The 25,648-nt window shown below is 43.1% G+C and overlaps 1 protein-coding gene across 1 annotated transcript in view; it reads right to left on the reverse strand.

The window, feature by feature from the left end:
- The window catches only part of SMAD9 (SMAD family member 9), a 44,325-nt gene that overhangs the window by 12,166 nt on the left and 6,511 nt on the right, over positions 1 to 25,648 (reverse strand). The window contains exons 2-6 of the mRNA XM_048295112.1: positions 17,097 to 17,723; positions 9,961 to 10,218; positions 7,034 to 7,171; positions 5,044 to 5,265; positions 636 to 892 (exon numbers count right to left, since the gene is read on the reverse strand). Of these exons, the coding sequence (XP_048151069.1) occupies positions 636 to 892; positions 5,044 to 5,265; positions 7,034 to 7,171; positions 9,961 to 10,218; positions 17,097 to 17,508 (1,287 nt within the window). The 5' untranslated portion in view covers positions 17,509 to 17,723. The remainder of the gene's footprint in view (positions 1 to 635; positions 893 to 5,043; positions 5,266 to 7,033; positions 7,172 to 9,960; positions 10,219 to 17,096; positions 17,724 to 25,648) is intronic.

Here is a 25,648-nt window from a genome sequence, read left to right on the forward strand (position 1 = left end):
TTCTTTTGGATTTTTTATTCTGCTTGCAAGAAGCCCTTCTGGTTGTGTGGCTGGCCAGAGTGAATGTCATCAGAAAGTAAGACAATCTTTTGCCAGGGATCAGGCAGATGCCAAACAACAACAATTATCTGCAAGCTCAGTGAGGGATGAAAAGGACCCAGTGTTTCTTGATTGAGACCATATATACCAGTCTGTCATACTGATAAGACTTAAATCAGCCTAGAGACATAAGGACATTCTTTTCAGATCTCTGGCTCTATCAAGCTCTATTGCACACCAGCAACAACAGGAGAGATCACAACTGCCTAAGATATGTGCTACAACATTTATATGTTGCTAAGCCCTTCTGAGTTGAACTTTTTGAACAATCAGTGGGGAAACACCTGCCTATTCTCTGCCTATTTTCCACAGAGAGCCTATGAAATACCTAAATTTTGTAATCTAAGAGATTTTCAGGTTGATCACAAAAGCTAATGATTTTGAGCACCTGTAAGTTTAAGGCAATACTGGAAAACAGGCTGTCTGAATTGCCATTCAAAAGCTGGGTATCTAAATCCCCTCTTGGAATGGATTTGATGGGATCTAGTTTTGCACCAAAGCTAGCAGGGATGCAAGAGAAAGCAAAGAATCCTTACTTTAACAAAGCTCATTCGAATAGTACACATCTTGGTCAGCTCATACACCACTTCAAAACCATGATTGACTGACTGGGCAAGCAGCTGGGCAAAGAGCTGGTTGTTGAAGATCTTCAGGCTGCAGCCACTGGGGATCTTGCAGACAGTGGCTGGGTGAAAACCATGCTGGTAGTTACAGTTGCGGCTTTGCACAAAAATACTGCTGTCACTGACACATTCGGCATAAACCTCCCCACCGACGTAGTAAAGATGAACACCTAGAAAAAGAGAATAAACGTGTATTATTTCTCCATTGTTCACAACACACTTTATGCCAGTAATTCATTATTTTACTGGTTTGGGCATACAAGCCCAGGATCCTTCCAGAGTCTTTGTTTCTCAGTGCAGGTTGCTTTACTTCTTTTACCCAACAGCATAGTACTTTATGGCAAGATACACATACATAAACATCAAAAACATTTCAACCATATACTAAACATCAATCAAAACTATCCAAAAATCACTGTTGCATTACACAGCTAAATGTTTTTTCACTATTAAGCAAATGCACACTGGCCAAGACCCACTTCACTGCATGCTGTTTTACTACAGGGTCCTACTGTCATACAGTTAAAACACAGTATGGTATGTACTTAAAATAGCTTTTCTGTATTTTGCTTTATCCACCACATCAGAACCATGTATTTGCATTTACATGATGTGATTTACTCATCAGATCCTGTTCCAAGTGACCTTTAGCAAGAAAATGACTGATGTTCTTCTGAACTTTTCAGTGCCCAAGCGACTTACCAATACTAACTCAAATTTTGACTGTGACTTGGGGAAATTAAGGTAGAAGCACTTCTATCCCTTCAAAGACTCTAATCCACCAAGGATATCTGCTTGCATGAAAACATACCTAAATTGGTGGGAAGCTTTATCTTAGCCTAACTCAGCAACCTCAAAGTTAGGGATCATCTGTAAGATGATAACTGTGTAGATGCCTTCTCTAGCTGATAGATGGAGAGAGGCACTGTGACCAGATGATTCACTCCATCTGCTACAGAGTGCAGGCTCAGAGCCAGCGTAAACCCATGGAAGTCTGTGCAGGTGCTGAAAAGGCTCTGCCATTCCCTGCCCCTGCTGGCACACCTGCTTTCATGCTGGCAGCAACAGCTGAGGATTGGGCAGCTGTCCAGGCTGAGGAACTGAACCAGCTAATAAACTTAAAAACAAACAACCCAAAATTTATTTTCAGTGAGATCTCATGAGATCTTCATCAGTGCAAGTGTGGCAATGGGACCCTGACTGCTGGAACATGAGCATGAAGATACAACAACCTGAAAGGGGCCAAGTCATCCTGTGAAAATGCCCAGACAGTCACCCTTCCCATGGCTAGATTAGGGGAAATCAACCTTTCCCATGGCCAAGAGAGGTGGAAGAACTCAGTTCTTTGTTCTTGTGAAAACCACCACTAAATAAAAATAAAATCCTCCTCTCTAATGCTGGGTATGCCGTTCAAACACACACAGATGTTCACAGAGCCTCAGTAGACTGCCTGCAAAGCTAGTGGTTACCGTGCTTTAATAATGCAGCTGTAATTAGTTTTATTCCCGGTGTCTTTCATACAAAGACTGGTTACGTATTCCAGCTCTGTTCATCATTCTGCAGTCATAACAACAAGGGGCAGCAGCACATCCTTAGGACAAAACCAGCCTCTAAACAGAAGTGGGAAAGGCACGGGGGAAAGCAAGTTTAGTGGGAAAAGAATCTGGGAAAAATACTCTCTCCTATAGTCTTTCAGGGTGACTCAGATGGGAACCTTTAAGCCTGTCTTCAAGCCATCACTTGACTTCTGTGCACCCACAAGAGCTCAAATGATCTGTGAGTGGCAGGGGTGTGGCTCAGAGCACACTCTGGTACTGCACTGGGAACAGGAGCGACAGGAAAGCATCAGCTCCAACTGCACCAAGCACCGTGGGTGCTGCACACTGTGGCTGCTGCTAGTTGACCTTCCTTTCCATGGAAATAGACAAAAGGGAAGGACTGAAAGGACTTAAAGGAGTCCATATAACTTTCTGAAATAATCAGATGAAGTGAGAACAGAGAGCAGGGAGAGAAGAATGACATAAATGTGCACCACATTTAAAATCTTCAGGTGTAGCTACTGATTTAGGGTCACCACAGGGGCTAAGGTGAAAATTTTAAAGGATGAGTTTTCAAAGTATATTAAGTAACCCATTTTCTGAAAAAAAGGAGAATGCTTTCAAAGGCATTGCCCAAACATTGTGCTATAATAACAAAAACACCAATGTCACTTCTGAAAGCCGAGGTTACAAATAGTTTTTTCCTTGTGAACTTTTAAAAAACAATAAATACAGCACTAATCATTGTGTATTCCTATTATTCTAGTATTCATTCACCAGAGAAAAGCACCCTCAAGGAAACCAAGCAGCTAAATACATATTTGTAGAAGACCAAACCAAAGGTCCGTATGTTTCAGTGGTATTTCATTGCTCCCTGCAGAAACTGAAAATTCAGCAGTCTCCAAGCTTCCACATCTTTTTGACACTGATCAAAAGTTCCTTTTTTGTCCTTGAAGTCTGACTGCTGAAACAGGTCCAATTGCTCGTAGATGTTGCATTGTGTTCTGGATTGTTTTCAGCTTTGATGTGGTATTTCCAGGAAACGGTTTCACGCTGATACACTAGATGACAATTCAATCACATATCCTTATCCTACTGAGCTAATCTTGTTTACTCACTCTTTTTTCTCCCGTGTTAACATGTGACAATTGTATCCATTTCAGCAACTTTCATCTGTCCACCATGCCTTTGAACTGCACGCTTCTGGAACTGCTCTGTGCTCTTCTGCGGGCCTGCACTGGTGCTGCTTGTACTCCATTTGTATATGGTTTTTTAGGATTTGTATAAACAGGGAAGAGAAGTAAAATTAAAGATCTCTGATCTATTAAGCTCCTCTCTGGGCAACCTGCTCCTTCCCTTGAGCACATTCCTAGTGTAGGACTTTAAAGGACTTTAAATCAATTAAGATGGATCTTCACATTTAAATGGATGAAGACCATTAGCATTTACCTAACTTTATTTCTGTTCTGTCTCTTCCTCTTTTGGGGCAGAAAGTCACAGGCTGTAACATCCCCAAATGACAGCTAGGATCTTTTGTCATTCTTCTTTTAGGGCCGGGCTCAGCTTTTATCTACATCTCTTTGACAGCTTACACAGATAGGGTGTAAAGCTTTGCTTTATTTTCTAAGTAAATTAGAACTAGATGTACAACACATTTGCACTCCTCACAATGAACCACTAGGGCAGACACTTGTAGCATCTGCAACATAAATGTTTTCCATTTTGGGGGAAAGTGCAAGAGCTTAGCTCTACATTCCGTGCACCAGCTTCAGGTTCACTGCTGTTTGTAAAAACTGTATCACATTTGTCTCAGAACTTCCTCGTATTCAGTCATTCAACACTAGACTATCAAGAGCCAATTAAAATATTGCTCTAGGCCTGGGAAATGAGGTGAGGTTGACAAGATAATAGGAGTGGAACAATTAGAGTTAATTAGCCCAGTGGGAAATGCATTCCCAGGCAGCTACTGGTGAGAGGCTGAGTTGGCAAGATAATGAGTCTAGACTGGATATACCAGAACCGGCAAAGCTTCATCTGCACGGAGAAGTGGCTGGCACAGGGCTTCTGACTCACCACCACAAACAACAGTAAGTTCTGGGAGAATATCAGGCCCTACAGAGCCCTAGGGAGCTGGGACAGAGTGTGTGGCCATGCGTGTCCAGGTGTGGTCTCCTCGTACTCGGCACCAGCAGCATGTGACCCTGCATGCTGAGGGTATATGTGCACCAGCGGGGAGCATACAGAGCTGCAACAGCAACCACTGCTGGGAGAATCCAAACCTTAGTTTTACTGGTGAAAAGCTGACAAAGCAGGGAATTGGACTGGTGGAGGGGGGGAAGGAAAGCTACAAACACTACCATAGTTCTTCAGCTAAGTAACTCAACTACTAAGTGTTTCATCCATCTTCCTTTGTTATTTGGTGGGAGGAGAAGCAGCCCTGAGGCACCAGCAATTATCCTTTTAGTGGCATTTCAATGGCAATATTCCCAGTTGCCAGAAGCTCTAATAAATAAAATGAAAATACATACTGCTAAATTAGAACACACAACTATAAACAACATTTTTCTCTTTGCTGGCCAAGTAAATAGCCTTTGTAAGGAGTTACTCTGCTGATTGTTATCCAGTCAGAAAAGAATCCTCTGCTTTTCTTCTATTTCAGAAGTAATGTCAGACCTTTTGTTTTAAGGCAAGCACATCTGATGAATCAGCTACGTTTGTTAATGTCATGCATGGATCTTTTGAGCTCTGAATATTATTCCTGAGGAGAGGGGATTTCCTCTTACCTTTTCCTATGTGTCTCCTGGTGTTTTCTATAGTAGAATTGCGGTTTACATTTGAGAGCAGACCCAGGCAGAACCTGTTTTTGTTATTTGAAGGATCTGTAAATCCATCTATAAGGATACTTCGTGAGGAAGCCTGGAAAGTCTCTCCTACCCGGTTGTTGAGTTCATAGTAGGCAACTGAGCACCAGTGTTGGGGCTCCTCATAACAAACAGGCCGAAAGTCTGTAGGAAATAAAGTTAAGCAGCTGCTCAGGTTTCAGCAATATTTTTTAAACAATCTTTCTCTGTTTTCTTTCATTCCCTCCCACTCTCAGTCCCTCATCTCTTCATCTAAGTAGTCACTTATGTCATGCTTTATCCCAGCAACAGCTTCCATTGCTTCTTGATTTTATGACTGAAGTCCCAAACATGCAAAAGGTTGGTGCACCAGCTTAACTCTAAGCCTCTGAGGAGCCCCACTTCTTCTTAAAAGTGGAAACTCCACTGCATTAAATCAAGCACACTGACAGTCCTTGCTGAACTGGGGCCCAAACTATACACTGAAAATAGTAAGGGATACATCTGCTCTGCACACCAGCAGGAGATAGGGATGACAGATGGGCTCAAAGCAAGCCAAAACTGAGCCAAGTTTTTGGTATTAGGCCTTCAGCCTAATACCAGACTCTGTGGTTCAGAAGTAATAAATCAGTCCAATTTTTGCAGGCTTTCAGGCTTTCTGCTTCCATGTGGGACTGTAAGCAGAAATGTCAGCAAGGTCATTTCTTTTGGATCTATCCCTGCCCAGGTTTTCTAAGTCAGAGATGGAGAAAGACTCAAAAATGTAACAGAATCTCTGAGCCTCATTTGTCCTATAGGAATTAGTAGGAAACTTTATCCTGCCTGCTCACCACAGGCATGTGAGCCCGCCTGCCCCCAGAGTACCTCTGTGCATAACCTCTAATAAACCTCCAACTAATATTCACTAGGATAGTGATCAGGGATGGTAAGCTATGATAAAAAGATTAAACTAGCTTGACAATTTATTAAAAGTATTGGTGTCTGATAACTTGTTATTATCTGGACATTCTGTGTCCCCATCCGTAATTAGCACTATCCCCTCACACTCCTTCTGCTCCAGTTCCATGCTGCATACACACTCCTTGCTGTTTCAGAAGGCTGGCAATATTTTTTGAATGTGCATGCGTGTGCAGTGCTCAGTTCTCGTTCTAGAAACGGCATCTCTTTAGGAACACGACATGACGGACTAAAAGAACAATGGGGATCTTTCCTTTGCAGTAGCAGGAATCCAAAGCAAAAGCCAGCTCCCCATTCCTACCCTGCAGCAACTGGCTGTGAATGGTGGAGGCATCATCTGCCAGTACTGGCCCAAAGGTAGCAGAGGCTGTGCTGGAGAAGTCACCAAGTTGCTTTGAGGGGTGCAAGGAGGATCCCAGATCCTTCTTTGACCATTCATGCCCCTTCCACTAAAGAATTCTTATAAGATGACAAAGAGTTTGATCTTCTGTCAAAATCTCCTTGTACTCCACTAGAAAATGTCCTTTCCTTTTCTAGCCAGCCAGTAATGTAATATTAATACAAAGACAGCAGTAAAAGGTCCCTACCATGAGGCTTTAAAGTACTTGAAACCCAGAGGTGAAGGTGATAAAGAAATGAGTTCTCATATTGATAATGCTTTTGTGTGTTATATTGCCCCACCAGCCTTGGTTTGATGTGTTTATCATTACAATGTAGATAACAGCATTTGCTTTCATTAACAGCTTTTTAACTGTAATAGTCCACGGATGCAAATAAGGTCTAAACTCTGTAACTTTGCACATGATTCATGGAAATCTTACATCAACTTATCCTGCTAGCTAATGGATGGGTCTAGCACACAGCCTTACTGAAAAACTGCCTGAAACTTATTATTACCAATCACTAAACCTTCTTGTGCAAATAATATTTTTTTCTTAACATTTTTATTTAAAGAATAGTACAAATGGTTATTTACTTTCAGCTTCTCCATCGGCAGATTTACCTCCAGTGGGCAAAGACAGCACTAGTTGACTTTCAGCTATTGCATCCATTGACCGTCCATTGTGGATTCCTGGAGGTTCTCTTGCATGATAGGGCGGAGGTGGAGTTTCCACTATAGAAAGAAAGAAAAAAGAAAGGAAGAAAGAAAGGAAGAAAGACACCTAAGTCAGTATGTTGGTAAATTCCTCCTGTTTTTTCCTGGTGAATATTTTACTACTTCAGCATTTTTTGGATAGAGAGGACTAGAAACAGCACAAATATGAATCTGACCTCCATTCAGTCTCTAGATTAAGACCATTGCATGTTCAGGAAAGATAGGAAGGAAAAGCTGTCCTGTTGGACATGCAGCTCTTGAAAGAGAGAGGGATGGTCACAACAATGCCTCAGGCCTAGACCCGTGTCAAATCAAGTCCTCTGTTAACACCAGTTATTACCCTAAGAAAGTAATGCAGTTTCATCCTTTAGTTCCAGATTTCTCTCTTTAATTTAAAACTTGAGGAGGATGATTTAAGAGCGGAAGCTAACTATATTTGATCCTCTGGGAGAAAGCTCTTGTTCTTCATAATCTGTAAAAAAAGCCTACGGAAAGCTATAGAAATCAGACTTGGCAAAACTCCCTCTAGACTTGTTCTTTTTTACTCTGTCCTACAAGGGAAGTCTGTCCCTCTCCTGGTTTGTTCAGTCTCCCATCAAAGAGGAATGGATGTCATGAAAACATTGGGAGGAAAAGTATCAACTCACAATTGCCCACCTCCTGATTTGTTTCATTTACAGCAACATGAGCTAGAAAACAGAAGACGACTCTGTAATGGGATTCTCCAGAAAGTCTGGAGGCTCTAGAAAGCCCAATTAAAAAGGATTTCATTTTCATATCATAAAATGTCAACATTCACTGCATAAGCACTAGAAGTGTGCAGTTTTGTTCGTTTGAATAGAAACTCAATGGGCTTATGTGCAAATTATAGCCATATCCAAGCTTGCAGGACCAAGGGCCTCTTTAAGAAGGGTTTAACTTGGTTCCAGGCTGAAATTCCCTCCTGTGTTTGGGGTGTGTTGGCTGCCCCTCAAAATGGAATAGCTTGACCTGGAGTGGATAACTGTGAACTGTCTCATGAGACAACCACTGAATCTTCCAAGGAATGTTATTCTATTCTATTTAAGCACTGCTCAGGACGTAGGAATTTCATACACTGTATGAAATTTCTAACACTTAGATCACATAACCCTCCAGCAAAAAATAGTAAAACAAAATCAAGAAATAGTGTAAGAGAAAACAAGTTACAGAAAGTAATATAGTCACAGAATCACGTGGTTATATGGATATTTTTGATGTCTATGCCTAAGCTAGTCACATTTAGGTCTCCTTATACCCACTAAGGAAAAATAGGAACCTGTAGACACATATAAAAGAAGATGCAATGAATCTTGTTCTAGGAGTGCCTGTTTTCCTCCACTGATTGCAGGGAGAGTACAAACAATTCCATGAGATGCAAAAATTTGCATTGTTGACATCTCTCTCTGGTGACAGCAATCCCTCTGAAGGTTCTTGATGTAACTCCAGTTTGCTTTAGATAGCCGTCCATCCCTGATTGTTACACAGGCAAATTATGCTTATCAGGGTGCCATGAGCTGTGATATACTGAAGCTCAGGTTGAGCCACTTCCATTATTAAGTAGCTTTTCAAGGTCCCAAGTTCAGTTAAATGCACAAGTCAGAGTCAATACACAGCTGGAATGGGCCTGATTTAACTGTCAGGACCAGCTCCACTGAATCCAGCTTGGTTACACAGAGGTGAAAGAAAAAATATTGGAGAAGACAAACAAGTCTTACTACTTGATGAAATGTTTCAGTGTTGCTAAATATGATTTAATCAGAAATACAGATCTAGAGAAGAAATGAATGAAGGCACATTCAGTGAATGAAGAGGGAAGGAAAAACATCACACTGTGTTGGAAGTATTCAGCTTAAAAGGGAGTTCAAATGCTACAAACACCTTGTAAAACAAACATCTTTCTTGCACTCAAAATGAAATAGGCATATCATTAAGGACCCAAATTTAAATGCTTCATAGTTGAGACACTAAAATCTTAAATTAAAATATTCCGACCTGAATTCATCTCTTTGTGAAAAAGCTGACATAACTGAAACTATTTGAAAGTTAAAGTGCTGAAGTGAATCTGAACCATGTTTTGAGACTAAAACTAGCTCTCAGCTGTGTTGCATTAACAGCAAAAGCGCAGTTAAATTTTCAGGTAATTAGAACTGTACTAAGTCAAGAGTTCACAACACAATCAATCTGAGTGACATAAGCCTCCTAATCTCAGAACTGTGGACAATGTTCCAAAGTCATAGGAACTTGCCTGGTGACTTCTCCAAGTGTTGGGCCAGATTGTTAAACACCTTAACTTTCTGAAATTTATGCAGTCGGTGGGATCACCATACACTTAAAAAAATTTCTGCACGCCAATTTCCCCATATTGTCCTGTCTTTTGATGGAGTTCCTAAAGGTTCCTACCCTGACCATCTTAGGTCCCTAACTTAGTTCTTGCAAGTACTCTTTTCCATGAATTGTACCAGAAGCTTGCATGGGTAGCTTAGGACAGAATTTGGCCTGGCACAACTGCTTCTCTCCTCAACTTTTCCCCCGCAGTAATCATGAAATCTCACCCAGGCACTTCTAGGAGTGGGATGACTACAGTTCTTAATCTCTTGAGCATCTGTCAGAAGGACTGAGAGACAATACACAAGAAACAGTCACAAGAAATCACATTCCAAGCCCATTCTGTCCAACAGTTCAAGCTGTAGTTACAGTCTGGGGGGAGCACAGAATTGTTACCTGGCCCCAGGCCCTGGCAGGAACTTCAAATGCCTCAGTCAGGGTGTCTAAAAGCTCATTCTTACCTGTGAGCTGATAGGGACTTCCTGGTCCAGAAGAGCTTTCTGGTGAGTTGGGGTAGCTGATGCTGTTAGGTGACTGGGAGAACATGTGGCTGGGGGATGATGGGAAAGGGGTGCATGGAGGATGCTGGAAAGAATCGGGATAGGTGGCATTGTGCGGCATCAGTGGCTCGCTGTGCAGAGAAGTGTTTCGAAACTTGGCAAGGAGGCTGAGGTGAGGGTTAAACTCGCTGTGTCTTGGAACGAGTACAGGAGGTAGAACTGAAAACAAAAACAACAGCAGAAAAGATGGTTAAAACTGTATTCTTGAAAGTATATCTCGGTGTAAGTTAAAAAGGGGCATATTCCATGCTGCTCAAATATCGCTGTCTTCATACAAGTCATTGAAGAGCAACAAACCTGTCCATACCCAAGATCAAAAGCTGAATTCCTGGACATTTTTCTCCAGATCTGCAGCCAGTTACAGCAGTTCTACATGCAAAATATGGAACCTTGGCTCGCACAAGGTACCATAAAATTCACAGGTACAACATGAAGAAATTCAGGTGGTACATCTCTCCCTTTCAGAATTACCTATTCCTTCCTTCTTCAAAGACTGAACATGTCAGGATTTTTCTAAATATTATCATCAGGATGTGCCAAATGCACAGCCAAGTTTAATAGCAATTAATAGTGCAATATACTGCATAGTTTACTACCAGCGTGTTACAGATGGGCAAAAGGAAGTACAGACCGGAAGCCAGACACCAGATTGAAAATGTTATCAGGTACTTGAAAATGCTGCCAGACAGACAGTGAGATCTTTAAAAGGAAATGTAAATGGCAATTCAAGCATTGCAGCAATATCAATTTAGCTCTTGCAATACAGTTAAAAAAGATCTAGCGTAAGAAGGCACATGTCAGTGGTTGGTATTTAAGACATGAAAAATGCAGGTCAGAAAACTGAAATCCAAATTAACCCATGTAAAAATTAGTCTAGTGGAAGATACTGCCTCTCCACAAACTCTCTTCACTTTCATCTCACACTGTCAGTGCTGTTAACAGCATTGCCCCTCTGAGAAACCCAAAGTTGATCCAAATTATTTGGATTCTGATATATGAGGAGCAAGAGTAGAATTAAGAGTCAAAACACTTTAAAAATCCTGGCTAGTGAGATACCTATGAAGATGCAGTTCCTAGGATAGAACACAAAGAGGCTTGCTGAATAATTTTGCATATGACAGTTCAACCTGAGGCTTTAATTGTGTCCTCCATAGTCCTTAGTGGGGAGAACAGCACCTACAATGTACCCCAAGATCTTGTACCCCAAGATCTCTCTATTAGTTACTAGCTCACATATCTAATTATCTTAGTTAAGGCTTTCAACACAGTTAGGGAAAATGAATTCCCAGTTGGTACTGTGCAGATCTGAAAGCCACCAAAGAAGATAAGGAGGCAATTTGAGTTATTGTGAGAAGGATGAATTGTCCCAGCATTGGGGACAATTCAGTGATGCCTTAGGTTTTAACTTTTGATGTTTTTCAAATCCTGTACTGCTTGGTGTGTAGCTCTGGGGTTCCTTGTGGCCTGTTAGGTGCTGTTCTCCCATGCTGGTTAGACATAACAAGCCATTCTAGGTTTGCTCTCCAAGGACACCTAGATTGTCCCAGGCCATAAAATATATAAACTAAAGCCTCTGAAGAGGGGGCAACCCAGTGGTGGTTACATCATTAACTGGGGTTGTAATTGGAGAATTAATCCTGATGTGCAAATGGACCAAACTTATAAAAGTGTGAAGAACTTGTGACTTGGCATTCATCTTGGGAGTATCCTGGGGACTCTTAAGGGTGTACCTTTGAAGGCCCTTCAAATAAATACCTACCTTTATTCCCTTACTCCTGTCTAGTCTCCGTTTTTTAGGTGGCCATCTCAGGCATCATCAGCAGGCTCGTATTGACTGACCTAGTGTTCAGAGTTCCTCTGGCCTAAAACCCAGCAGCGTGTCATTTTCCAGTCTATCCTTACTAGTTTATGGAAACAAATAGCAATGTGTACTCTTGGTTTAAAATATTGATGGGAATATACAGTTTGGACATGTTTTAACATATGGCTTGGGCCCAAAAGCTTTGTCTAGGTAAGGCAAATACTTTTTAGGTAGGTTAGCTAACAACTTTTAATTAAAGCAAACTCATTTATGCAGCTTAATGAAAGAGTGGAATAATTGCTATAAAGCAAATAATGTATAGATAATGCAAAACATGTGCATGCAAAGAGGCTGCAGGAACTCTCCTTGTGATGCACATCAGTCACTCAGAGAGCTGGGGCAATTACAATGCCTGGTACCAACAATGAGTTTACAGATTCTTGCTCAATGTAGCACTATGCTGCAGTTGGGGCAGGGTCAGACCACATGTCTGCCCACCCACTGGAATATACCATTTGGGAATTTGCTAGTCACCCATGACATGAAGAACTGAGCCCTAAAACTATGCAAAAGATTGGACTGATGGCAGGGAGATGACTGCAGAAGTTATTTGCTTACCTGCCTGGAAACACAGGCACTGGGATACACATACGTGCTTCTCTGGCCCAATGCATTACTAATTAGCCTCTGGCCAAGACAAAGATGGTGCTCTGGAGACTACCTTCTTTCCTTCTGCCTCTCATATGCCCCTATTTGTGGCACAAAGATTCTGCTGCCACTTTCTTAAGTCCTTTGGTAGAGAAAGGTATTTCTGCTTCTTTACTGTTTCTTTAGCTTTAGACTTCCAGGTAGGACTCATACAGGCAATGCAAGCATTCACATCTGAAATGTACTGCCCAGTCCCCTGTGGATCTCTTCATAGCCCCTGGAGAGAAATAAAGTCTTTTATTCTGCTTAAAATAATTATCATTATTTTAAACTGCTATATATTGGGACAAGACCGGTACCATCACTGCAGATGTGGTTTTGGTGAGCGGTATTCCTCCCATCCCATGCTCCTCTGAACAGCTCCAGACTGTGAGCTGTTGCTGCTTCTGGATTTTTATTTTGCTGCTTCTGGAGTTTTCCTCAGCTGCTCCATGAAACTGGTATGATGCTTGTCAGGTTTGCTGCTGATCAGCCGGCTGTGACCAGCAGCCTTCAAAAATGAGGAGCTGGTGATCCCTTTGCAGCCAGCAGAGGCGCTGAGCAAGGGACAGCTGTGTGCAGCAACGTCGGGCGGTGTTGAGAAGCTGACACCTCACTGTGGGTACCACAGGTAAGGGAGCTGCTTCCTTCAGCCCTGTGAGGACTCAACTCCTCTAAATGAAAGCTGGATGTGTGAACAGTGCTTGCCAGGGAAAGCCTTTGTTGCGTTGAGTGAGTCAGCAAGAAGAATTTTCAGGCCTTGAACTCCTTCCCAGCTCTGACCATGGCACTCTTAATTTCTGCTCCGCTGTACAGTTTTTGCCACTTTACTCACTCTTTCCACTGACTGTTCTGTGACTGCCTAGAGGGCTAAAGCCTCTGAGGTGGTGAGGCATTCAGAGATTTTCTTGTTTGTGGCTAAGAGTACCCCCGAGGGCCTCGTTCTCCTTGTTCTTTTGGTAACATGTCACTCTCCAGGGCTCAACGAGTCTGAAGGAAGTGTGACCAGAGGCATAAAACTGAGTAACTGAGTGTGTTGGGACCTGTCTGTCCTCATAAATTGTTCACATTTTCTCCACTCATTGGGGTCCTTTTCTTCTACCTGCCATTTTCCACCAAGAGCCAGAGGCGGGTTCTTCCTTCTATGTGTGCTCAAGTGTTGATGATCTTTGTTCAACTGAAGACAAATATGGTCATGTCCCAAGTCCTGCCACTGCCTTTCATGCCTTTCTCCCATTCCCTTTAGCTTCAACAGTTATTGCTGGGAACCTGGCTGTGCCCAGAGCCTGTGACTTCAGATGCTAGCAAGCAAACTTATCCGCCTCAGTTTAATTTCAGGTACAACATCCACACTGCAATTTCTCACACATAAGTCCACCTCTGCATAGTTTACTACTTTTGGAGACCTACTCTCTGGTGAGATCCATCTGTTTTCTGTGCCCATGACCAGTCCCAAACACATAGCCAATGGTGAGGCCATCAGGTGGTCTTCCACCTGGAAGGCTATCACATCTTGGTCCCACTCAGGCTTGATGAAAGCAATCAGTTAGTCTAAGTCAAAAATCCTCTTGTCTACAGCACTGGTGCACCCTCAGATTTGCAATACCAACATATGAATGATCTCATTTAAAAATAATAGAGTACATGTTTAGGCAGCTTCTTCTGACAACAAACCATTCAGACTTCTGAGAACCTCTTTGAAGGCAACAATGAAGGGGGAAGCAGAGAATAACCAACATATCTGTTTCCTTCAGGCTAGGTGGCTTAAGTCCTCTCTGCAGTGGGATGTGGCACACATACAGGAAATATTTTCTGCTTTTTTTTGAAGTGGCACCTGCTACTCAGCAGATGTGAGAAGTAATCTGCTGGGGATACTTGTAGCAGCAATAAAAGCCATGTGTAACCTGTGCAGTATCAGTAGCAGAGCCTAAAACGGGACTGGGCAGACTGAGGACACAGCAGAGGTAATGAAATCCCTGAATCTCTGACCAGAGTTCAAAGCTGCACTCTAGTAACAGAGGTCTAGGGATTTGCCAGGCCATCAAAGAAAGGATGAGACCCTCGCATCTTTGACACAACTCATTCATTCTGGATCAACGTTAGTGGATCTGGTCAAAGAGTGGTTGACTCAGCAAGAAAGACTGCAGTGATGGAAAATGATCCCCAAAAAGATGGATATTTTAATGAAAATAATACTGGTATATAGATTATAAAAAATGCAGTGCAGACTTATTTCAAGGGTGGATTCTTTAGCTCCATAGGACGAGACTCAGTGAATCTCATAGAAGCCTGAGATCACCATCAGCCAAGATGCAGATGATTTCCTGCAGTTAAAAGAAGCAGACCGGTACCTAAATCAACCACTCCCAGCCTTTTCTGTGGTGATCTCACTGCTGCCACTTTCTAATGAAGCTCATTTGTTCTCTTGCCTTGCCAACACCTCCTTGCAGCACTGCTTTCTAACTGGAGCTGCATTGCACCTCTTGCAGTGGTGCAAGTTCCCTCTCCTGCTGCTGCCCCAGCACACCTGAGTGGGTTGCACTCTTTGCTATACTATACAAATATATACTATGGCTGTGAGCTTCAGCTTCTAAGTTTCCCTGTAAGAAGAGTTGTAGGGGTGAATACAACAGGCTGAGAACAATTCCTGAGTCCTGTGGAGAACTGGCACAGCACAGTTTGCATCCTCTCAGCTGCACCTCACTTTCACCTCCAAAACAAGGTGGCCAAGTCCAAAGTGCCCAAAGTCCCTCCTGTGGGCTGACTCTGCACTCGGAGAGCTGCTAGTCCACGAGTCCACATGGGTCAAAGCTGTGCCTGGGATCATGCTACCAATTCAGCTGTACCCAGACCTGCACCTTTTCCCCTTCTACTTTACTAGCAGAGATTCTGCCAGTCTGCTGCACAGACAAACAATACAGACATTGTTCACAGCTGAAAGCTTCTGAGTTTCAGGATCAGAACAACAAGCTTTGGCAGCCATTTAGCAGCTGCTGGACTATTCCATTAGTAGTGCTTGTTAGCTGGCACTGAACAGATGAGAAAACCAGAGTTGAAATCAGCACTGTGCAGTGCTGTCTACTACTGCACTGAGGAGACTCCATTAGCTACTCCAAAGTTACACCAGAAAAATTGAGAAGACACTAAAGACTGCAGCCTGCAAATAAACAAATGTAATAAACACAAAACGGGATATTTTATGAGCATCTTTTCTTAAATTATTGAAGAGTTTACTTTAGCAAGGTGTGAGATCAGTTCTTTCCACTGAAAACTGTTGACAACAAGCATCACTCAGTGTAGCTGTAAAATTTAAAAGTTGTGACAATCTTTACAGCAGTTTGGATGCAACTTCGCGGTGACAGCTCTGCTGCACTGGAAGGATTATCAGAAGAGGAAGCAGGCCCTGGTGTTTAACAAATGTTAACAAATGTCCTTCCTTTATTTCATCTGTGTGAAAAGAAACATCCCACAGTTCACTTATCTGATCCTAATGTCACCTCAGAGTAAAATTCATGCCAGACAAGGAGTAATCTCAGAATAATAAGTATACACTTACCAACAGTATCCATTAGTAAATTAAATTACTATGATTTTTGGCAGCAAGGGAGAGCTAGGTTAGACATTAGAAATAATTTTGAACTGTAAGAATAGCAAAGCAATAGATTCACTTGCCTGGGGATGTTGTAGAGCCTTTATCACATGGGATTTTTAGAGCTCATTAGGAAAAGATCTATCAGGAATGTACCTGGTAATTTGGTTTGGTTTGGGAGTCTGGGCAGAGGGAAACAGGATGACTGCTCAAGACCTTTGCCAGCCCTGCTTTCTAAGATCCCTGTAGAAGTCAACACCAAACACTACAATTTTTTAACAGCTGTTTCATTGACACAAAGCCCAATTGAATGACCTTTCAGTGAGGTCATAAGTTTTTAGTGCAGTCCAAAGAGGATTAACAGTGGAAAACTTCAAAGTTTTATGGGAACTTGGTGGATTTATTTCACATAAATTCTCCATTTAGGTAAGTAAATCCCACTGCAGGCAGACCACCAGGCATTTTAGGGAAAATCAATTGACCTGGTTTCATATTCACTGCAAAACATGCCATCTTAATGCAACTCTTATCTTTAAAGAGAGAGCTAGTGTTTCCTGGGGGCTAATGAGTCAGTTGTTGGTTTTCAATGTAAATCTCACCACGGTGGTAAGGCCAAGCTGGTGCCCAGACTTCATGCAAATGGCCACCAGCTCACTCGAGGAGTATTCAGCACCCAGGTCCATGGAAGGGAAGCTGCTTTCAGCACCTTGGACAAGATCCGGGTGCCCTCAGGGGTCCAATGGGATGCAGACCCCACCGGGAGAGGGGCTCCTTACTCCCTCCTTAGTCCTGGCTGCCGGACCTATGATACCACCAGGCAGGGTAAGACCCAAGATCCTCCCATCAGACGGAGCCTGCCTTTTCATGTTTCAGAGCACAGCTGTAGGATGCACCAAGACTAGACCTGCCAGAGCAAGAGCTGACACAGAGATGCGAATCATTTACAGATGACATAATTACCTGGGGTTTCCACCCGCCGGTAATGGTAGGGGTTGATGCACACTTCTTTCTGTTTTGAGCCAAAAGGGAACTCACAACATTCCAATGGTTTCAACTCATGGTGAGATTGTAAATCAGGCCAGCGCCACACTCTGCAATATATGACGTGGGGAAGCCCCTTGCGGTGAGACACCTGCAGCCGCCCATCCAAGGAACGTGGGATCGTGACGCATTTACTGGGCTGACCCGGGCAGCTCAGAGCCCTCTCCAGTTCTTCCATGGCTCCTTTCTTCTTCTTTAACTTCTTCACCAAGGAATCAACAGCTTTTTCTGCCCACTTTTCTTCTTCATCTCCTTGTTTCCAGCCCAGCAGCCTTTTCACTGCAGGGCTGGTGAAGGAGAACAAGGAACTGATAGGGGTGCTGGAGTGCATAAGAAGCAGAGATTATGCACAAGCGTCAACGGAAGCACAAACTGCTCTCCTGCCTTGCAAGGCCTGCACGGAGTTTCCACAGTATTGTGATGGACACTTCCTTCAAGGAAAGGTTCTTTCACACATATGTTTTTGTAGTCTTAGGCACTGGTTACAAGTAGTCCAACAGGGTGAGTCTCAGAACTTTCCAAACATCAAGAAACTGCTGATGAGGCCTGGAACAGCAACACAATACATAGTTAGGCTTCACACACTATTTCCATTGTTCCCCCAATAAAATATTTTGAAAGAGTAATTATTCAAAATGTGTAGTTAATTTTCAGTGGTTTTCTGTTTGGTTTTTGATGTTTATTTTGGGCCCAAGCCTCTCCTCCCCACTACCCTCCCCACTCATTTTAGAGTTGGACCATGGAAATTGTTAAGTATCCAGTCACTTTAACTTGTGTTTAGAGATTAATGCACCCGGCAAATGGTTTCAGAACTAAGATTATTTTTAGTACAAAAGAAAATTTACCCTCTTTTATATATGCTGGTAGCTGTAGGTTCAGCTCAAGCATATTCTATGAAAATAAATCTGTAATACCAAATTTATGGAAACAATGAGTAGAATACTGTTCTGATTTCAACTTCCTCTCTGCCACTCCGATCTCACTGTACTGTCAAGAGTTGTACAGTATTAACTGAAAAATTAATTTAAAATTAAACTACTTGCAGATTTCATTTAAGGCCTTTCAAAGATCTACTAATATTCTCTAAACTTACTTATATTTTCTCACATGGAAGAGAAACACCTTTTTTGCCCACACAGTCTGTTTCTTTCTCTTCAACAGTTCACAGCTTTCTGGATCCAAATCACAGACTTTTGGACATGGTTTGTGCTGGATGGATCCTGAGTTATTTTTGCTAAGAGCTGCTACATCTGACAAAATCCAACAGAAAGGGTTTCGTTCTTGAGAGCTTTTCCTTTTTTTTTCTTCATATAACTGTAGCCAGTCTAATTTTAGCTGAAAATTACATATTTCCACTGACTGGAACTCTGAGGAAAAACATCCTCATACATCAAGCTATTTAATGCTTTAAATATATTTCATGGACCCCCTGTGCATGGCAAGTCCAAAAGTCTGAACTACACAGAGGGCATTTAAAACAGGAGATGGGGACAGCTTCCAAATGGATGTCTCTAGAAAAGCAGCTCCACAACTGCCCTAGTCCACCCTTGTGGACTTTTTTGCCCCCACCAATGAAGGCCTGCTCACAGTCCTCAGCACCACTTATGTGCAGCCACTGAGGAGACAGATGTTGCCCAGCAGTGGGAGTGGCAGAGCTTCACAAACTGTATGTTTGTGCAATTTCCTTAAATGCACCGATCTTGTAAGAGTTCAAAGGGCACCTGGGGACACCATGTGCAGGTGCAGGTACAACACAGTGAGGCAGGAGGCCAGTCCCAAAGACTGGGTCCTTGGCATACTTGGATACCCTCAGCGCCACGCAGCTCTGGAGCATGCTGCAGAGTGAGCACAGCCCAGGGCAGCACAGCCTCCTGGACAGGCTGCAATGTTTACTGAGGACCAAGGACTGCCTAGAGCTGTTTTTCTCCCAGCTCTTCTGTTTTGTTGTCATGCCCATCCCTATGCCCCACTGCATCACCCTTTGAGATGCCCACCACCCTGAGAAATGCAGATACATGGAAACATAACAAGCTTTTTCTCTTCCTCCACAATAGCAGCAATGATAGGGGAAGGGGCTCAAAGTTCCAAAAGCCTTCCACTGCACTAGGAAGATGGAAGCACTTGGCCCCACAGAAGAGAAAGCATAAAAGCAACTCTTTGGCAGCAGCAGCAGCTGTTCTCCAAGACTTTCATATTCCAAGCACCGTTCAAATATGCACAGAGGGACTACAAAACTGGAAGGCAGAACAGGCACACCTTGCTCCAGGCACCCACCACAAAACTGAGCTCTGGCTTATGCAGTTTCTACATTATCAATCTATGTATGTGTCCATTTGTCCTTGACTGTCAAGAGAGGCTCTTGACAGAGCACGGGAGAAACCCCCTTGCTCATGCCCTTCATCAACCAAAGATCGATTCCATGGAACTGCCCAAACCTGTCCCACCCTATGAAGAGAAACTCCAGATTCCAGATTTTTTCCCTGCCCTGTATTACTAGAAGTCCAATGACCTGGAGTATTTAACTGGATAATTATTAATTCCTCTAGACAAAAACAAAGTCTATTCCAAACACTTAGAGGGTACACATGAGAATGAAGTAAAATCAGAGTGATTTATCACAGAAAAAAAACCCCTCAATCTGTTGTAAAACATAATGTGGATAAAATTTAGGCAGTCAGGCTCCAGCCTTTGCAGGAGCAGGCTCAGCCTACAGAGCCCAGCACCAGCCCCATCCAGACATCCTGTGCAGTGGAGGTGTCTGTCCCTCACTGCCCTGGTGAGAACCTGTGGAGGATCCATCACCACACTGCTGTCATTGCCTGGCAGCACCAAACCCCATCCTCACATGAGAAAATAAAACAGTGCTGGGATCACTGTGGATCAACCCTGAAAGCAGCAACAGGAAGCAAGGAAAGCCTGGGATGAAAGCCCACTGGACCAGTAGCAATGTAGAAGTCTCTACTCTATGCTGAGAGGGAAAATGGCTCACACTTCTTATCTGAAGGGGTCTCCTGGGCAGTGGCATGCATAAACAACTGCTCCTGATAAGTTAATGCAACATTACAACCATCAGATGTGAAAATATACATGTTCATATAAAAGTATTGTCCCGAGATTTTAGTTTCCATTTTGACCAAGGTTTTAAATAAACACATTAATCTCGTTCAGTCAAATTAAATAACTCAACAGTGACATCAGTATGAGTCTGAGCACTATTGTTGCTAGTGGGAGAGTCGCCAAGACTATGTGTATAAAAGCAAAAGCCGTGCTTTGCAGACCATGTGATGTAGTCTCAGATAAGTACATTGCACAATTTCCTACCGCGCTCCCCCCAGTTTCTTCTAAAATCTTTTTCCCCCAAATTCAACTGACATATAAAATACAAATGGTATTAAATAAACTAAACAGCTTTCAAAAAATATTATCAGAACATCCTAGTTTAATGTTATTAAATTACATAATACTGCACACTGTTCAGCAGACTAAGCCCTGTGTTGCTACGCTTAGATTCTCCATTGTGAAATAGGGAGGCAGCCACTCTGCTCCAGGACTGCAACTACAGAGATGTCAATTCAATTTCATTTTAACAGTCTTTCAGGACAGTGGTTGCTTAAGCCATATGCCTTTGGTAACACGCAGCTTGCCTACCCAACTGGAAACTTTCAATGCTGAAATGTTTCAAAACCACACTTGATGTATTTTCTGTGCTGATGATCCATTGTGTTTCTTGATGCTCAGTGCAGTTTAGAGTGGCAGTAGGGAGGGAAGTGTTTCAGTTTTGATCCATATTCCCAACACATGTCCATCATACGATGATGGAAGTTCTGGTCTGTTCACCTCTGTCTCCCTCAGTGACAATGTGATGTGCTATTGTGAGGATGAGTCAGGCATCATCCAGGATACATTCCTAACAAGACTCCCTCCTCTGGGACTACAAGGAAGGCTTTGTCTATCTGTCAGCTAACTGACTGGTCAACACTAAACACAGTCAGTTTTCCATGCTGTAAATCTTTATTCCATTACTGAGTTTAGCTTAAGGTCTGAAGCTTGATTTAGGGAAGAGCCAAAAGACATATGGGACATGAGCATGGACCCACCCTTTTGTTTCTGTGGCCTGCAGGAGAGGGTAGGACTGGAAACGTGTCAGCCCAGTTCACTGGGTCCATTCTCCCTAAACATAGGGTTGTCTACTACAACTGTTGCTGTGGCATAACAGTGGTGGGAAACATCTCTGGGCACAAGAACTTGATTACCTATAGCATGTTATTACCACAGCATCTGGAATGGCTTTGATCTGTGCCAGCAGCACTCCCCCAAACCACTCTTGTGTGTAGTTCAAGAGCTAGAAGGGAACATGGGTCACTCCTAATAATAAGTCAGCAAAGATCCACCATGTTTTGGAGGGTGAGACAGCCATTGCACAGAAGTAAGCCTCAAGGCCAAGAGCAGTATAAGGCATGTTTAATTTATTAGTATAGAAGCAGTCTTTTAGTAGAATTTACTTGGCCACAGAAGCACATCCAAATTTTTGACACCCATATCTGACTTACTCATCCTCAAGTTCCTAAATACGTATTTGAGGAAAATACATGTGTACATGGCATGGACCACTCCACCTAAAGGTAAACATCTAGAAAAAAAAATTAGCAAAATTAGGCACTGCATTCAGCTAATGCTGTGTGAGATGAGGCACCTCAAGTCTGAATGACTGTAAGGCTAAGAGCCAGCAACATGGACATGAAGTGGAAGGGACTAGGATATTACCTCCTACTCCTATGCCCATTTTTCACCTTCCAGTGTAGAAATAGTCTGTAGGTCCTCAGGTCAGCAGGAGAAATGTGTAGCTCCAGGAGCTTCACTTCAGTAATTTCTACAGTGCTACTAAAGAGCCTGACACACGAAGAGCAGAGGAAAGCCCATCATAATTGTGGGCTTCCCATTTCCTAACCGGAGCCAGATCCTGCTGAAGTCAGTAAGAGGGGTTCCAGAGCTCATGGAAATTAAACATGCCCTCCTCTGTGTCTCATGAGGCAACATGCTGACATCTCCACTATGGAAAGATTTTGTGAAGTTTAGATTTCACCTAATGTGAAAAGGATCCACTGTGTCAGGGGAGACTCGTGTCACACCTCCGCAGGATGCCTGTGCAGTCCAACATGCTGATGAAGTTCCCTCTAATTCAGTTGCCATAGAATCACAGAATCATAGGATATCCTGAGTTGAAACGGACCCACCTGGGTCATCAAAGCCAACTCCTGGCTCAGCACAGGACCACCCCAAGAATCACACCGTGTGCCTGAGAGCATTGTCCAAACACTTCTTGAACTCTCTCAGGGTTGGTGCTGTGACCACTTCTCTGGGGAGCCTGTTCCAGTGCCCAACCACCCTCTGGGTGAAGAACCTTTTCCTGATATCCAGCCTAAACCTCCCCTGACACAGCTTCATACCATTCCCTCAGGCTGGGGGAATTTCTCTCCCATAGGCACAGCAGGGAAATTGTACCAGCCTTTGTTAAATTTCACTCTAAGTTTTCTGCAGAAGTCAAAAACGAATATTACATGGATGCTAACAAAAACAGACTTAAAACACCACTGTGTAAAAGCAAAGCATACAGCCTCCCTCAGAAGCATATCTATGTATGTGTGTGTAAGCACAGGCGTGAGCAGATGTGTGCTCCTTGTCTTGGAATAAATCTTCAAGGTGCTGCCTCCACTCGAGCACTTGCCTGGGCAAACTGCACAGTGAGAGGCATGGCTATCTGTCTGGAGAATGCCTGACATCATCAGTCTCGGTGTCACTGCAACAGCTAAGTAAGGCCACAGAGGGAGATTTCTCAGAGGGTTGTCTAGACATAAGCTGTGCAGTTCTTGGAGATGCATGTGGCTGGAAAACAGAGCAGTGAGACAATTATAGCTGTAAGTCTGACACGTGGCGGCTAAATCACAACAGTACTAGAAGGGAGAAAATTGTTTCAGTCGATCAATGTGAAGAGGAATGCTGTGAACATGCTCTTGGTTAGTTATTTTTACCTAGCACTGATTCAGTTACTTCTACCTACTATGAAAGAGAGAAGCATGTGAGTTTTCTTAAATTAACTAATTCTTAGTGTGTTTTCAAATGTGCCCAGCTGGCAGCAGCCAGCACACACCCAGGGCTGTCAAGGAACCTCCCAGGTCACATCATCACTGCCACTTGCTGTGGGGATCTTCCAAACATCAGCAGAGAAAAGGCTTTTAAAACAAACAAACAAACAAACAAACAAACAAACAAAAGTGCGTACAAATACTTGGGCCTCAAATGAATGACGAACCTCACCAACCTTGCCTAGGGCCTCATGCACCAACCCTTTTTGGTTTTTTTGCCTGCACAGCAACTTGGAACTGGGCAGGGGATGTTTCACATAAACACCCATTCCAGAAGAGCAGTGTGAAAGCACACACCTGATTACAGTCCAGTAATCAGCTCATGGCTCAGGAACAGTGGCCACATGTTATTTTTGAAGCATGTAAATCACTTGTACCACTCATGGCACCCTCAACATCATTTGGGGTCCCCGAAGGATTCTTGTTGCACTTGGGACACACCAGACAAGGGTGCTGTTATTAATTTATCTGAAACCACTGTCTTTCACACCCAAGAAAATATAGTGAATGAATTATTCATTACAATGTTACCAACTTGGTCCACAACCACGGAACCTAACACCTAGGGTTTTAATTTAATAAAATGCAAAGAAGGTTGTTTTTGTTTTTAAATTAAGAAATGAAATTTCTTCCCAGTTTCACCCTGGACTGCTCCAACTAAAAACAGATGCAATGATAGGAGGTAGAGTGCTTGAGGCTCAAATTTATCCATGTTTCACAGAGCCCTGGCAACATCTCTTTGTTTATTCCTATAAGCTTAAATGAATAATGCAAGCTTCTGAAAATCATTTTCTTGAGTCTTTTTCAAGGTTGCTCTGAAAACCCTACTACAATGAACTGTATGTGAAGGCATCAATATCAAAGAGCAAATCTCACAGCACCTCATGCTTTTCCAGCCACCCATTCACCCTGTGGAGCCTTCACCTGAACTCATTGCTTCCCAAATAAAGTAAGAATAAAATTTGATGTTAGTGCCTAAAAATTTGTGACGTCCAAATAATTTTTCTGAGCCTGTGTAACCAGTCAAATATTACCTCATCTATTCAGCATCTTTTAGTTTCTCATGTCAGGAATAACACATTCTTATTTGATATAAAGATGGAAAGATTCAAATATATAAGCTGCATGCCTTAACATAGCTACATGCACTTCCATAGGCCAAACATTGTGGAAGGGTTTCAGAGGCATAAATTCTGTCACAAAAGAAAATTAAGCACCCAGGTCATGTTTGGTATGCCCATGATGCCTGATAAGGAAGGGATGTACCAATTCCTTCTGTGGGACTGCTCTGGAGGAGCACATTGACAGATGCTTCAACAAAGCTTTGTTAGTGTGACATCAGATGGGGAGAACAGAAGTGCATGAACATGGTAACAGTACCCCCATGTACAAAGGCTGTTGCAGACAGGATAGGGGCAATCCATCTTTATGTCCACTTGAAGAATCAGGGAGAGCTTATGAGTAGGATAGATACATGTTGGGATAGTTGCTGCTGGAAGTCTGTGAGTGCATTTTACATGGCTTGCTTCAAGAATAACTGTGCTGGCCTTGGGGAGGAAGAAGGGACTGGAAAACCCCTTGAGATGAGCCCTTAGGACCCTACATCCCCTACTACAACCAAGCAAAACAGCCCCTCTCTTCAGGTGCAGCACTGGGCTAGCATGGCCACACTGGCTTTGGCCCCTGGGCTACTTGCATCCAGCTGCTGAGGACAGAAACCTAAACCAGAGGGCCACATGCTCCCACCAATTTTTGCCTTTGAAAATCTCCCACAATATCTGAAGGCACCCCACAAAATTACCACAACCAAAGTCTATGTAAAAATATTAAACTGGACCAATTTATCACCATGATCTCTCTCTGACTGTACTTCCTTCCTCAGTATTAATTTTTAAAGGAAACCAGTGACTGTGATGTTTATGAAGAGTGAACTGCACTGTTCCCTGTCTGGGCCACACTGAAGTTTCTAAGATGCAATCCCACAGGGACACATCCTCTTCTCTGCCTCACACCCTGCTCCCTGCAGGCAGGAAGAAGACCCATTCACCCAGTCCCTGCCTTACCCCTTCCTGTGGCTGCCTTGCTCAGACTCAGACTGGCATCTGCAAGGAAGAGCCCCTCTCTCAGCTGCTTTCCTCCAGCAGAGCTGAAGGCTAAGGAGCACTCATGCCATGGAGGAACTCTGAGGATGTATCTGTGGGAGAAGTGGAGGCAGTGGGGTGGTGAGGAGGTGCATCAACCTGCCTTAGGAAGCCAACATGTCTTCTCATGGCTCTGGCTATCCCCATTTTATAGCCAGTCAGTCCTGCATTCCTCACATACCCACCA

Source organism: Corvus hawaiiensis, chromosome 2 (assembly GCF_020740725.1).
Source record: "Corvus hawaiiensis isolate bCorHaw1 chromosome 2, bCorHaw1.pri.cur, whole genome shotgun sequence".
Taxonomy (NCBI): Eukaryota; Metazoa; Chordata; class Aves; order Passeriformes; family Corvidae; genus Corvus; species Corvus hawaiiensis.